Source organism: Rhyacophila brunnea, unplaced genomic scaffold (assembly GCF_057557595.1).
Source record: "Rhyacophila brunnea isolate RB1 unplaced genomic scaffold, BYU_Rbru_1.0 scaffold_8, whole genome shotgun sequence".
Classification (NCBI taxonomy): domain Eukaryota; kingdom Metazoa; phylum Arthropoda; class Insecta; order Trichoptera; family Rhyacophilidae; genus Rhyacophila; species Rhyacophila brunnea.
Genome location: NW_028233350.1, coordinates 18,616,996 through 18,631,416, shown reverse-complemented (window position 1 = coordinate 18,631,416; position 14,421 = coordinate 18,616,996). Strand labels below are relative to the sequence as shown.

The 14,421-nt window shown below is 29.3% G+C and overlaps 1 protein-coding gene across 1 annotated transcript in view; it reads left to right on the top strand.

Moving 5' to 3' along the window:
* Window positions 1-3,869: 3,869 nt before the first annotated feature.
* LOC147064003 (neurotrimin-like) overlaps window positions 3,870-14,421 on the top strand; it is a 203,296-nt gene continuing 192,744 nt past the window's right edge. Inside the window, exon 1 of the mRNA XM_085958842.1 lies at window positions 3,870-4,115. Within this exon, the coding sequence (XP_085814968.1) occupies window positions 4,043-4,115 (73 nt within the window). The 5' untranslated portion in view covers window positions 3,870-4,042. The remainder of the gene's footprint in view (window positions 4,116-14,421) is intronic.

Sequence of the window (14,421 nt, the reverse complement as noted above, 5' to 3'; positions counted from 1 at the left end):
GTGTTTTCATGCAAATAATAAATTATGCCTAAAAATAGTTGTATCTAGTCATATAAATTAATAAAAATTTGTAATTAATATTTTTTAAATAAGTGGTCAGAAAAATAATACTTAAAATAATATAAGCTATCATTATAACCATTATAAGATACCATACAGCTGCCATTCCAGTATTTTTTAAAGATTGTATCACCTTGACGGACGACCTACAAATAATGAAAATACCACGAATGGACAAAAAATTAAATAATTGAATTAGGAATCAAACAAAGGTAAAATGAAAATAATAGAGTTTTGTGCAAACCTCAAATAGGAATGGGCTAGACACAGAGTTGAATGAAGGAATAATTACTGAAAAATCTACTCTTAAATAGGTTTGTTGTAAAAATGTTTAAGCTCAACGGCAGTCTGACTCAGTAGTTATTTAATTTAAGAGCGGGTTTCATTCAGTAGTAGTTAGATTAAGAATGACGATGAAGAGTAACATTGTAAAGAATTTCTTTACTAACTATGCCGACTTATAGTGTAAAATTTTCCCAAGAAAAACAAAATAAAAATAACTTGCATCTGCATTTCGTATGGAATACAAACTTACAGTAAACTTGTGCAAAAAGTCTTATAAAGTAAATTCAGCAAGTCGACTTTCCGGTTAAATAATGTACTTATTTGCCAACTAACTAAGTTTTAAGCTAACGAGAGACGTTGCATGTAACCTAATAAAAAAGAACTTACTAATGGTATAGTGTTTTCTAACAAAGCTTTTGCATTGTCAATTTTATCTATCTATCTATCTATCGACTCAGGATATTTGTCATAAATTTTGTTTAAATTATGAGTATTACAATATTATGTTAAATAATTATTATTCTTCAAAAACACAAGTACTTACTTATTGGCTTCGAGCATATAAAATATATATCTACTTGATAATATGCAAATAATATAATTTACTTTATCCAAAGTTTCATTAATGAGAAGTTTAGGACCTAACGTTTTGAATCAATAACAAATCTTCTTATTTTTCCATCCCCTATTGGAGATAGACCATCGTTAGGATGATATACATTTTATGGTACTACGTATTACGTTGATCTTTTTTTCTGATAACAAACTAAAAAATGCTTTATGTTTATAGTATTCATGCAATGCAAATTTTTCCATTTGTTTCAATTGTTCATCTTAAGACATTATAATATGTTAGTTAATTCAAATAATTTCGAAGAATTATACAAACAACCCTCAAAAACCTCAACCTTACACGATATTTCATTTTCTATTGTTTATAATAATTACTTATATGAGGGAAAAAATGGTTAAGTTATAGTAATATAACTCCAACATATATTCTCATGTCTTGTTTACTATTAGATTACTGTATAATTAATTGTGGTTTTTGTTATTTGAAAATTATAACTTTCATTTTTTTCAATGGCAATCTCATTTAATTGCGTGCATGTTGATATTATATTAAAGTACATTGTTGGGTCTCTATTTTACTTATATCGAATCTGGATATTTAATTATTTTTGTTTCAAATTGAGCTGTTGAATTAAAGATGGAAAAAAGCAATTAAGAGGATTTTTCTTATACGTCAAAAACAAATGGTAATGCAACAGACAGTATGAGTAGTCTTAAGAACTATATGGAGCATGGGCGGTTCCGAAAATATTGCACAGGAAATGACAGCCTTGAAAATGAAGGAAATTGAGGGCGTTCTTTACCTAATAACAGGTATTCGTTGAATCAAAATCACATTAAATAATCAAACAATTCTACACCATTCAAAACTATTAGAACAATAAAAAACTATAAAAACCATACATTTTAAGCCATAAACCATCATTTTCAGGTTCATTTAATGTTAATATTGTGTCGAGCTGTGATGATTAGTTAAAGAAACCATAATATATTCTAGAATATAGAAGACAGAACTTTAGTTTAAATCATTGTATTATACATTTATTTTAACTATACCACTACTTAGTATCTACATTGTATCATTATTATTTTTTCATTTATATAATTGAAATTCAGTTTTAAAATAAGTGCAACAGTTGCGATCTGTATGCATTTTATTCTTTAGTCATAAACCAATGCGGTGGTAATTATTACAATGACTTATTATGTATTTTAAACGTATATTTTCAGAAGAAAATACATCCTTAATAAGTAAATTGGTTTCATTGGATTAGAAATCATTGATAGAAATTGTGTGAAGGTATCGAAATATTGAATCAACGCAAACACTATAGCTGCAATTTCAGAATATTTACAAACATTAAAACATGACGGGCTCATCTTCCTATTTTTTTTTTCATTGGTTTTATAATTAGACATGGATATTAGTCGCGTTTAAGTGATTTTCTAGCATTTTTGGAAAAATTGGATATTTACCATTTGCAAAACCTATCAAGTCCATTGTCTGGGATTACATTTTTATCATGTATATTCCGGGATTATTTTATAATTGTATTGAAAGTTACTGTTAGCTACTTCTATGATTTTTGAGTTATTTTTATTAACCGCTACTTTGAGCTTTAACCCTATCTGCAAAACGAGCTAAGATAACAGTTTTTTTAAACAAAAAACGCTCGCGATATAAAAAATTGTGACAGAAAGAAAATATATAATCTGGTAACATCTGCTTTTCTCTAATTCATTCGCTTTTACAAAATAAAATTTATTTAAAAATTTACCTTAAATAACATTATAACAAAATCATAATTAATCTTAAAATTTCACCAAGTCAATTATTGTACCAGGTTTTTTACACATTTTTTTTTCGCTTGTAAAAACTATTATCGTTTCGTTTTTTTGTAAATATTGAAAAAAATACGTTTGTCGAATACCTTACATAGTTTATGTTTCAAAACCAGATACATATATTTAAGTATAATTTAAGAGTTTTATGTGTTCCAAAGTATCTAATACATGTATTTTATTTTAAACTGTTTCAGAAGCCTAACCCGATTGGCTGACCACGCACCCCGCATTCGCTTTGCCGCATAATTCCCATTTGGACACGCAAACTGCCAAAGACCCGCAAGAACTAAAATCGACGGCCAAGAAAAATAATTACTTCAACTTTCCATGTCACGCGAAAAACGCCTTTCATTAGTCCCGGAAAATCCCCCGTATATACCACCACTACCAGGGCGTTTAATGTTTTTCAGTCTCGGGAAATTTTTTGAACGGTTTCAAAAGAGCCTTAATGTTGTTTACGTCGGTGTATTTTTTCACGCGCCAGTTTTTTGTATCAGCGAAAGATTGCGAGAAATAAACCATAAACCTGAAAAAATAGGTGCTTAACGGAAAGTTACAAAGATAGCGCGCATTGCTATATAAAGTTAAATTCATTACAAATGTACAGCGCCAAGTTTCTACATTATTTTTTATCATATAATATCAACAAAGTAAAAACGGATAAAGTTTATTATTAAATATTATACTTTTAAGTACATTGTACACTTATATAAAATCATAACATTTATTATTCAACACAGATTCAACATAAAAACCGTGTTGTAAAAACGAAAATCATAGAACAACAAAGAACATGCTAAAAAATAAAATATCGACTTGAGAAACTAAAAAAAAATTATTTATTAGCATTTTATCGACGTTATTAAGTACCTACCTACAATATATATAAACTAAAATTTCATTTTCAATTAATATTATCTAATCAATAATTACATTAATTGTGTAATGTAGAAAAATAGGCAACGTAAAAATGTTTCAAGTAGACCATCTAAATGTCGATGTTACGTAACTAAAAGAAACAAATTTGAAAGAAAATCTTTAATAAAACCAAAGTGCTATTTTACAATACGCAAAGCTAACAAAGAAAATAGGGTGTATGGGCCAACTTAAAAGTGTGTGTTTTGTTCGTGCGGCGGTAAAAGAATAAATCCATGGGAGATGTTGCCTGTTGACGGGCAGCACTTTGACTGATTTGACTGACATGCCGTGGATAATGTGACGATAGTGAAGTGATTGTTTTTTACGTTTTTCGATTCGATCTTGGACCAAGTTCCCAGGCATGGGGGCGCTGGGGATTCCCGCCAAATTTGCGGGCCTCCTGCTCCTTGCTTCTCTCTTTCATCCGAGCTATGGTAAGAGAAATACAGTTTATTTAATTCCCCTATTTATTTTAGCAATGACAGAATCTATACTACCTCTTACGATTATCTTACTTTGTTATTTAATAACTAATAAAATGCATACACCATATTCGCTATTGATTCATAAAATAAATATAACAAATAATATTATATTGGTGTCAGATTCTTTTCACAGTGCATGCGACTCATGCACCATCAAGGTAATTTCGTCGTGGCCACAATGCTAGAAGAATCTGTCATTTCTCTACTTATCTATTTATAGTTGCAAAATATATTTATACATATAATAAGTAGTTATACATTGACTATAAAAACGAAAATTTCTACTGTAACCACCATTATAATGTATGGGTGAGGTTTATAAATCGATTCGTTATTATGAATGATATAATGTGAAATAATCAAGCTTTAAGCTAATTATATAAAGTTTAAATAAAAGTACCTACGTAAAAGTACTGAGAAGCAGGCAATCCTGCGATGCACCCTTTAGATATTGGTCAGGTACCTGAGTGAACCTTTTTGAGTACATAAGATAGTCTCTTGTCCATTTGACTATTATAATAATTAGCTTTGACTAAATAATAACCGATTTTTTTTATTGTATTGGAAGGCAAGAGGGATTTATCATCCCTTACTCGCCAATCAAAATGTGTAATCATCGATGTCGTAAATAAAAGTGTATTGTTTAATTATTAAAGTAAACACATTTTATGTTCGCTTCTAACAGTGTTAAAAATTTTATTACTCACCCTTCTTGTAATGAGATCTTAAGTACAGAGTTTTCTTCTGTTGTCCTTATATTACGGTATTAATGAAAGAATTGAACAATATAATATGCATTATCTACAACTACAATTTGTGAATTTGGTATCAATGTTTATTTATTATTGTTGTTTTTATTTAATAAAAAGCAATTTTTTTTGTAGTACTTATTCCACTTTTAATCAATAGATTAGGACCGGTTTCATCCGCCTCAGAGAGACATTTTTAATTGAATACATTTTTTTTAAATATTATTTATCAAAAAAATCTAAAGCGACAAAAATAATATAATAATAGGTACATAAATTACAACAACATTACAATGTATAATTGGATAATTAAATACAAATATAATTCAATACTGATTAATTATTGTGGGCATACTAATATAACATGTATTTATATCATTTATTTTAGTTTTACTCTGTACATACTATATTTAAATATGTTTATGGTTAATTTATAACACTTGAAGGCTTTGATTAACAGTAAAATATACAATTATTTTAACTGTGCTATAAATATCTAGTAAGTGAAAATTACATAGTATAATAAAATTTGAAGACTTTATTTAGTCAAAAAAATTGTCTTTAAAAACAAAATTATTTAGTTTATTGTACTGTCATCTCCGAAGGTAACGGAGGTAGTATTTTGGTATGCATGGTACCCCTTGATGGTGTGGAATAGGCTGATTTATCGTACTATGTTACTATTATTAGAGGACATATCGATTGACAACGATTTAAACGATTCTATTCAACTTTGTTGTGGAAGTTGTCAAATTTCTATGAGTCTGCCCGATAATGATTCCGGATTCTTTAGGGTTCCATGGAATTTGATCCTTAGGGGATGATACTATCTGGGCAGTGTCTGTACAATATACCATATTCGTTTATTTATTTCCATATTTTTGCTTGTACTTACATCTAAATCTGGAGATCAAAAAAAATATACTTGCTATGGTTTTACACTTTGACTATAATAAAAGTGGTAATTATTTTTACAAATTAAAATTAAAATCTTAAGCCATATTAATTATAAAAACCTCCTACTTATCCAAAGGTAGTGTTAAAATATCAATAAATTAAATTATTACGCCTCAAGCAGTCCTGTTAATAATGAAATTATTTTTCTACTATGTAGTTTATTCTGAGTACCCACTATTCAGTTTCTTACTAAATAAATACGTAAATTAAAACTAATGATAAGTTTTACTACTTGGTCAGTCAACACGCAATCCGTTCAAATTGATTATTCACCCCATGTTAGAATGTAATGAAAAAAATAAACATTTTTAAAGATAAATAATTGCATTTTTATTATTTTGAATAAGCCTCCACTTGTTATTGTTATATTTTTACATACTTAAACACCTTATCTAATCGAGATTGTTTCACGTGTCCAACTTTAGTGAAGTGAACATTGCACCACGTAGCCGGAGCTTTATTTACCACACGTGTATTCCCGAAATGCTTGATTGTTTTCGTCACGATTTACACCAAAGCCGTATATTTAAAAAATAGTTTATATACGTCACAAAAAAACTATAAGCGCTTTAAATCATGCAATGGCCTCAAATGTAATGGGACGCTTTGCTCATTATACAAACGAAATTTATGATGATTTTTTGGCCTTGTTGGCTTATTCAATATAATTTAAATGCGAAAAATTGGGTTTTTATTTCGATGTTGTTTTAAAACTCTGTAATATTTTTTGTTTGCTATACCATTTTACACATTGTTATAAAATACGATTGGTTACAGTTATCAATACGTAAAACTTTTATATATTAATACAGTGAAAAATTAAGAAATTAGACATACGAAACAACGATTTAATAATTATAATGATCTTTTTTTTTTAAATATACGACACTAATTAATAGGACATAATATATTATAAATATGTAAGTAATAAAAATGCTTCCTTCTGTAAACTGTAATCTATAAATAATTAGAAAATTGTAAATTAATATTTATTGCATTTATCTTAAGGGCGGACGTGCTCAGCGTACCTAACCGATTTTTTTAAACCATCATTTTACTCCCGACTTCGATTATAGTTTGTCAATTTATGGCTACGGTCGTATGTTGTAGCTTAACCACTGGGGAATGCCAAAAGAAATGGCGTATTTCAAAAAAACACTACCTTATTCTTAGGTAAATAATTATCACAGAGCAATCAGTATTCGTAAGATGTTTATCACGCTTGAATAGTCAAAGACATAGCTTATAATTAATATCTTTAGAATTATCTTCAAATGTGTAAATCTTGCCCATTTTTTGAATAATAAAATGCCTAATTCTTGTCAAATTTGGGATCACAGAGATTATCAATATAATTTTTTATCGTAAATATTTCACTATAATAATGTCGATATAAATTATACTGATAGTTTTATAAATGCGTTTAAAAATTAATAATTGTAAAAAATCTTAACACCATTGCGCATTTATGTACTGAAATATGACTATTTCCAAAAATATTAGAGCGAGAGGTTTAAAAGAATACTATTTTATGTAATACAAATACTTTATGCAGTCATAAAATTTTTAAAATAAATATAAAGGATAATAAGGCTTTAAAATTATATAAATAGATTATCTACAACGTTTAATGTATGTCCAGGATCATGCTTTGAAAATAGAATAAAAGCTCCATTTTGACCTACGCTGAGCATGCCCCCCCCTTAAATATTGGCTTTACTTTTAAAATGCGTTTTATAAAGCGCATTAATTCATCTTTGATAATATAAGCATCATCCGGGGTCGATCCACTGCTGGATGAAGGTCTCCCCTAGCTCCCTCTACTCACCCCAGTTCCTAATTCTTTGCTGCTTAACTTTATGAGTTGATCAAGTTGCTGATATTATATATATATATATAATGTTTAATATTTCTAAATCAAATTACTAACTAAATTTCATAAAAATGTGTCTTAACTCCGGTATTATAAAATAAATAATTGTACTTTGGTACCTCTAAGACTATTAAGGTACCTATTAAAAATTTATGCTTTTTGAACTTGAACCTGACAAATTCCGGTCAATGCGCATTATCAATTATGTGATTTCCACAATATTAATCATACCATTTTATTTTTTACAATAAATTTATGTATCAGAAATCCTAAATTACGCCAACATAAGCGACCATTTTTGTGATATTTTAATTAACGTCTAGTACATTAATTCTTATAACGTGCAATATTATGTTAAAAAAATATTACATTATTCATTATTGATATTATTCGTTAAGAAATTTTCGTATTCTAAATATACATTAAATTGTTAATGTCAGAAAAATCACTGAGACAATGAATGATAAAATTATTTTATTTATAGCTTGATAACAAAATTCTTAATTTAATATTTCTAAAATTAAGAGAGTTACCTTGCCAAACATTTCCATCTATGAACACCAACGAGAAATACCGAGCCCATAAAACGTAGGCTCTGCGAATAAACCTCTTTGAACTTATAAATGAAATTAACATAGTGTGAAGCGGTGAGAATATTTACTCTGGAGCTTCACATTATTCAATTCTGTGTGGGACAAAACAAACGTGGAAAAGTTTTTATTACTCTGTCGGGGATTGTTTAGTACTTTTCATATAAAATGCTCTGTTAAATATATGCATGAGTCATATTACGCAGTTTTATTGCAAACGCCAAAGCCGTTTAATCAGAAGTAAATGAATTATCATAGAATTCGTTTAATTTTTGCTTCTTTTTCAGACAGCAACTTGTTATTCAAATATATTGTATGCGAAGAAAATTAATGTATTTTTAACGCGTATTAATATTAATATAAACTGTTTTAATTCGACTCTCTTAGCCAGAATATTTAACTATCATTATGTAGATTTTTTATAATATTTTCCATATTATTAAATACATTCAGTTGTTTTAATTTTTGATTATCTTATATCTTTATGGATATTATTTTAATATTTTTTTCATTTTTATGAACACTATTGCTAAAAAAAGAATACGGGGTTCCACAAACTAAAGTTATAGTAAAATATAATCAAATGAATGGTTGTATGATATGCGCTTACACCCAATGTTCAAACCAAATTTGAAAAAATTAAATTGGTCACACATCCACATAATAAAATTTTATTCAATGCCTATAGTTTGTGGCTTATATTAAACAAATGTTTATATTATTACTTTAATCGAGTTATCAAACGAAATATCATGATAAATAAGGAATACCTGGTTCTATTTTCAATTAAAAAACAACTGATTTTGGTATTGCTAACTTTTCACAGGCACGTTTTTTATGAATTTAATGATAAACATTTCAACATATTATGGTTTTATTTTATATGCATAATCAATTCGAATTCATTCAAATAGCAACTTTATTGTGAATATAGGTACTATGAAAGGTGAACTTGGAGAGCGGCTAATAAAAATTGTAATTTGGATAATCCAATTTGTTATATTTCAAAATGAAAAAATACTTGGATTGATGTAAAAATTCTTCAATTATTTATTATTGCAAAATGTTAGGTATGTAAAAGCATTATTGTATTTTAAAACGATTCGATTTGTGATTTCATTTATGATTAAACTTCATTTATAGAATCTACTATCAAAATTAGATATTCTCGTTCGGTAATAAATCGAATAATAGAACGAAAACCTAGCAACTTAGTGCCCCAAGGGGACAATTCTGACGGGATAATAGCTGCCTACCGCATCGACAGATCGACAGCCCGCTAGGCCCTTCAAAAGCGCGTGTCATTCAAGTTACTGCAATCAGGTCCCCGAGGCATTTCAAATTTCCATCTCTAACTCGTGATGTTTTCCTCTCAGAGCCTGCTCAAGTGAAATGACTTTGCCAAAACTTAGTCGTCTAAGATAAGACTCGGCTGCAGCTGTTACATTCACCCAATACAGTAACTCTTCACCCCTTGGAGTATCCCTCTAGTTACGGTCGGGGTGAGGTTTCGATTTCCCACAAATGTTTCTGTAAGTTGTATTATTGTGTTTATTTACAATCACTTCTCGGTATAACGTTGTTTTATTGAGATGTTCAACAATATTTGTAGTTGGTATTGACTATTTTGTATTTATTTTTTGTAACACTATGTACAATAAGTGTAAGTGCAAAACATTTATTTAAAATAAAATACATTGTATAAAGATTTAGCTTTTATTTTAAATTGAATTAGACAATTTTACAATTAGTACATTAAAAGTTATATTGCCGTAAGTCTCGGGTTCAAAACCCGAGTCTGGCAAATACAATATATTATGACATTAATTTTCAACATATGTTTGCACCTAATAAGTTGACCAATTGGCTAACATCCCTTTCTCGCAAAAAAACAAAAATCTGTCAATACAACATTCACTCTGTAGAGACCCGAGTGATATTATTAGGATCGGACATGGTTTATTATGGTTATGGTATTAGATATTAATTATAAATCAATAATCTTTATACGAAAGATTAAAGAATTATAGTATTTAATTTATGAAAATATATAATTTAAAAAAGATCGTAAACGTACTAGTACATAATATTAGAAAAAATTCTAGAAAATAATTAGTCCGTGTGAGATATATTCCATATTTTTCAGAAATAAATTGGAAAGAAGCGCAAATACTTTTGGTTTCTCATATCGATTTGAATTTATTAAATTAATGTATTCACACACTATCATCCAAAAGTTAAAGAGTTTTAAAAAAAGTAGGTATTATGAAATAAATGGCTTTCGTAGCTCATTTTATTCAAAAAATTGACTTGCTCTACAGTTTAACATGAACGTATAGAATAATTGTTTTCATAAATAAAATAAATCGATTATCTCTTACACCATACCTACTTCTCTCTGGTCCATCATGGACTAAGAAATGTCTCTCTCATGAAATTATCTATGTTAATCATGGCCCCCACATCCCGAAACTGGCCCCCAGGCTAGGATCTTTAGCAGGCACCCTTACCTATCGCTAAGGATAAAGGCAGTGTGACGCTCTGCAATAGCGTTTTCCAAATGGTGTATGCCGTAAAATTAATGTGTATATTTAGTGTTTTTTTGTATATTTTAATACATTCATTTGAATTATAGAATTGTTTACATTATTTTAAATAATAACATTGAAGGAAAATGCAGGCGACTTTTTTTTACTATTAAAGAAAATTTGTGATGTGTGTTTATCTCACTTATCTGGTCGACTCTCCTCGCCGGGCCCCTCCTGAGCCCGGGCCCCTCCTGAGCCCGGGCCCCCAGGCTAAAGCCCTGTCAGCTCCCCGTTGTGTGGGCCATTATGTTAATAATAAGGAGCATACAGTTTTATCTATCAAAACTTTTCACCCATTTCAACATAGAAACTATTTGTACTTGTTCTTATTAAAAAAAAAAAATTATTTCACCACCCTGTCATGCCCTAGTATCAGGGCATAGGACAAGCATGAGGTCGTACAATTTTACTCTGTCCATTGCCCACGTTTCGTGCCTCATGGTATGTGAGACCAGTAGCGCGTAGATAGTTTTGTAGAACTGCTGCAGGGTTTTCATAAAATTGACGGTAATTTCATATTTTATATTTTAAAAGGTTCGAGATCATTTATGGAGTCAGTGTCACATACTGATTTGATCATATGGTTAAGGAATTATTTTTGTTACTTCACTGGAAGGAAAAATGACAATATCTGATACAAGGATGCTCAACTAGGACAACAATTACAAAATAAATATTTATATACCTATATTTGTCAATAAAAAATCGAAATAAAAATAAATAGTGTGCATTTTATGTATTTTTAGTGGCCAAATATTCAGTTCTTTATTACAACATTTTATTTTAAATGAAATGTTTCGTGTGTTATTTTTGATTGAATTTATGAGAGACGCAGTTGATATAATATGTACTCAAAAAAATGGAGGTGGTTATTCGAAAAAGCTTAGACAACACTACTTTAGAGCCAGTTTACAGACTTACTATAATATTGAATCTAATTGGTTATGACGATATAAGAAGTATAATATTATAATTGTTATACTGTTAAAATATATATATATGAAAACCTTGAGATAGTCATATAATATTCAAAATTTTCTTATACGTAATATCCGGTGATAGCAAAACATGTTCGTTTCAAAAAACCGTACCAACATAATAATATTGTGATATTATATAATATCTAGATGGGATATAATACCTACACATATTATTTTACATTGGTATGATTGTACCTAAATATCTGTTCAATAGTTTAAACTTTACGGAATGATGTTACGAAATACATATTATGGATACAAGAAACTATATTCCCGGGACCCATTTGTACAGGGATACTTTTTGTTTATTTTATTGTCATCAAATAATTTGGTAAAATAGGGTAATTTCTATACGCGCAACGGTCGGATTGTTTGAACTGTGATGTTTGCCTTTACGTTCAGTAAACACTATCAATTCAAGTGGTGAGCTTCAAAGGAAAGGCTTTAGGTGTCTTATTTCTTTTCCCTGAAGTAAAAAAAAATACAAAAACACGTATGCCAGAAATCGATATGCAACCCTTCCCTTTAGGAAAAGTATAGTATTATGTAAAAGAGGAGTTTTTCTTTAAAATAAGCCATGTTATATGAATTTAAAACTTTTTTCGATACAGTACCATCCAATATAAAATGAGAGCAAAATTCGTCACGAAATAGTATTATTCATAATCTGGTAGAATAAGTCTAGCATGGTCTAATATAACACTCCCATGTCTCCTGGCATGAGTATAATACTTTGGCAGGACTCATTGCAAAGGGATGAGACCATCGTAGGAGGTGACCAGGAGTTGTGATCGAAGTCGGATTGGTGGTTGCTCCGATGAATGGAAACGCGATTTTTATTGCAGCGTAAATAATCGGTACAAGAGTTATGATGCTGGTCCGAGGTCCAAGAATCGGTGTATGAGATAAACTATGACTCGCTATTTATTTATATAAATTTTCGGTAAATTTCGAAGGTCATTGTTAGTATAGTTTGCAATTGGGAAATCTGATGGCCTCTGCATTACTGCAACTTCATGCGTTTCGATGACCAAGCCCGATGCAGTTGAACATGGCCGAACAGTCAGTAGAGACTGTAGATGGGACGATTTTGTGATAGATAGATGATTTGCTAATTCTTAGATTGTCGAATTATTGCTGACAATATCCGAGGTCATTAACCGCTACAGTAGATACTTTACAAATTAATATAGTTGTAAAATATATAAATGTATGTATATTGTATGTTGCCAACGTCTAACGTTGGCCAACAAGGCATTGGTTGCGGCACAACTATACAGTATATCCATCATTTTTTTTACTTATAAAGTATTGCATAGTCACAGTGATTGTTTACTTATATACTAATTATACCGAAATCAGCTCCAAAGTGAGTAAAAGGATATCATAGCGAGTATAATATCAAACCAATTATTCAGTTTTTTTGTTTTCGAATCGATGGAAATTATAAAATAAAAATTAACATTTTTGTATCGAAATTATGTATTACCATTAATCATCTCATCTCATGCACTCATAACGAAGAGGTTTTACTTATACCATGCGTGAGAACTATACAATTTTTAATTAAACATAATATACTCATTTAATCTAAAACAGCTTCAATAAATTATTAACAGTTTAAATAATTTGGACCAGCTTTAGCAACTTTGTAATTTTGATTTAAAGAGAAGTGAGCTACACACTATGCTTATTTTAATATGTATTTTTTACTGTCATTTATTTTTGTTAAGTTTTATTAGGGATAATAATCGTTTTACGAAATTATTATTTTTCCATCTTTTTTTTTCTAAATGTTTGACAAAAATATTTATTCCATAAGTTCTATAGAACTTTTTAGATTTATCATGTTGAATTTAAATAATCTGGCTCAAAGTTAGATGATTCAATATTATGTCTAACATTAAACACATTTTTATGAGTACCAATATCTTGTTTTATAAAATAGTCTCAACTCTGTGTTATGTATATCAATATGATTTACTAATAATACAAAACAATCGTTTAAGTCTCTATTTCCAATAAAATTTTGGTATATTTTGATTTTAATAGCTACGGAATAGGATCACTTAGTTTTGGCACCATACAGTAGAGATGGCTTTGCCAATATCTGGATATAAAAAAAAGTGGTTTTAAAACTGGATGACTTCTCCGCAGCAAACGTAGCACATCTACCACTCATCGCATTTTACGGGAACGGGTTGTATCTTGACACTTTATTTTATTCGATTGACGCGCAAGAATTTTATCCATATATATTTATGTCACTGTTTTCGTGTGTCGTATGTCTCGCGTGTTTGTTTGAATGATTGGCGAGGAGGAATAATATTACAGCGAATTTCTTATTGTAAAGTTATTTGCGTATTTTTTCAAAAATTTGTAAAAAAAAACACACTTACAAATAGTAATATTAGCTGCAATGCTGGTTACGGTCACATTTATTTTATTAACTTTTAAATTTTAAACTTGATTTCTACCATGTTTCTGTACCGTTAAAGTTATATAATATGCACAATGC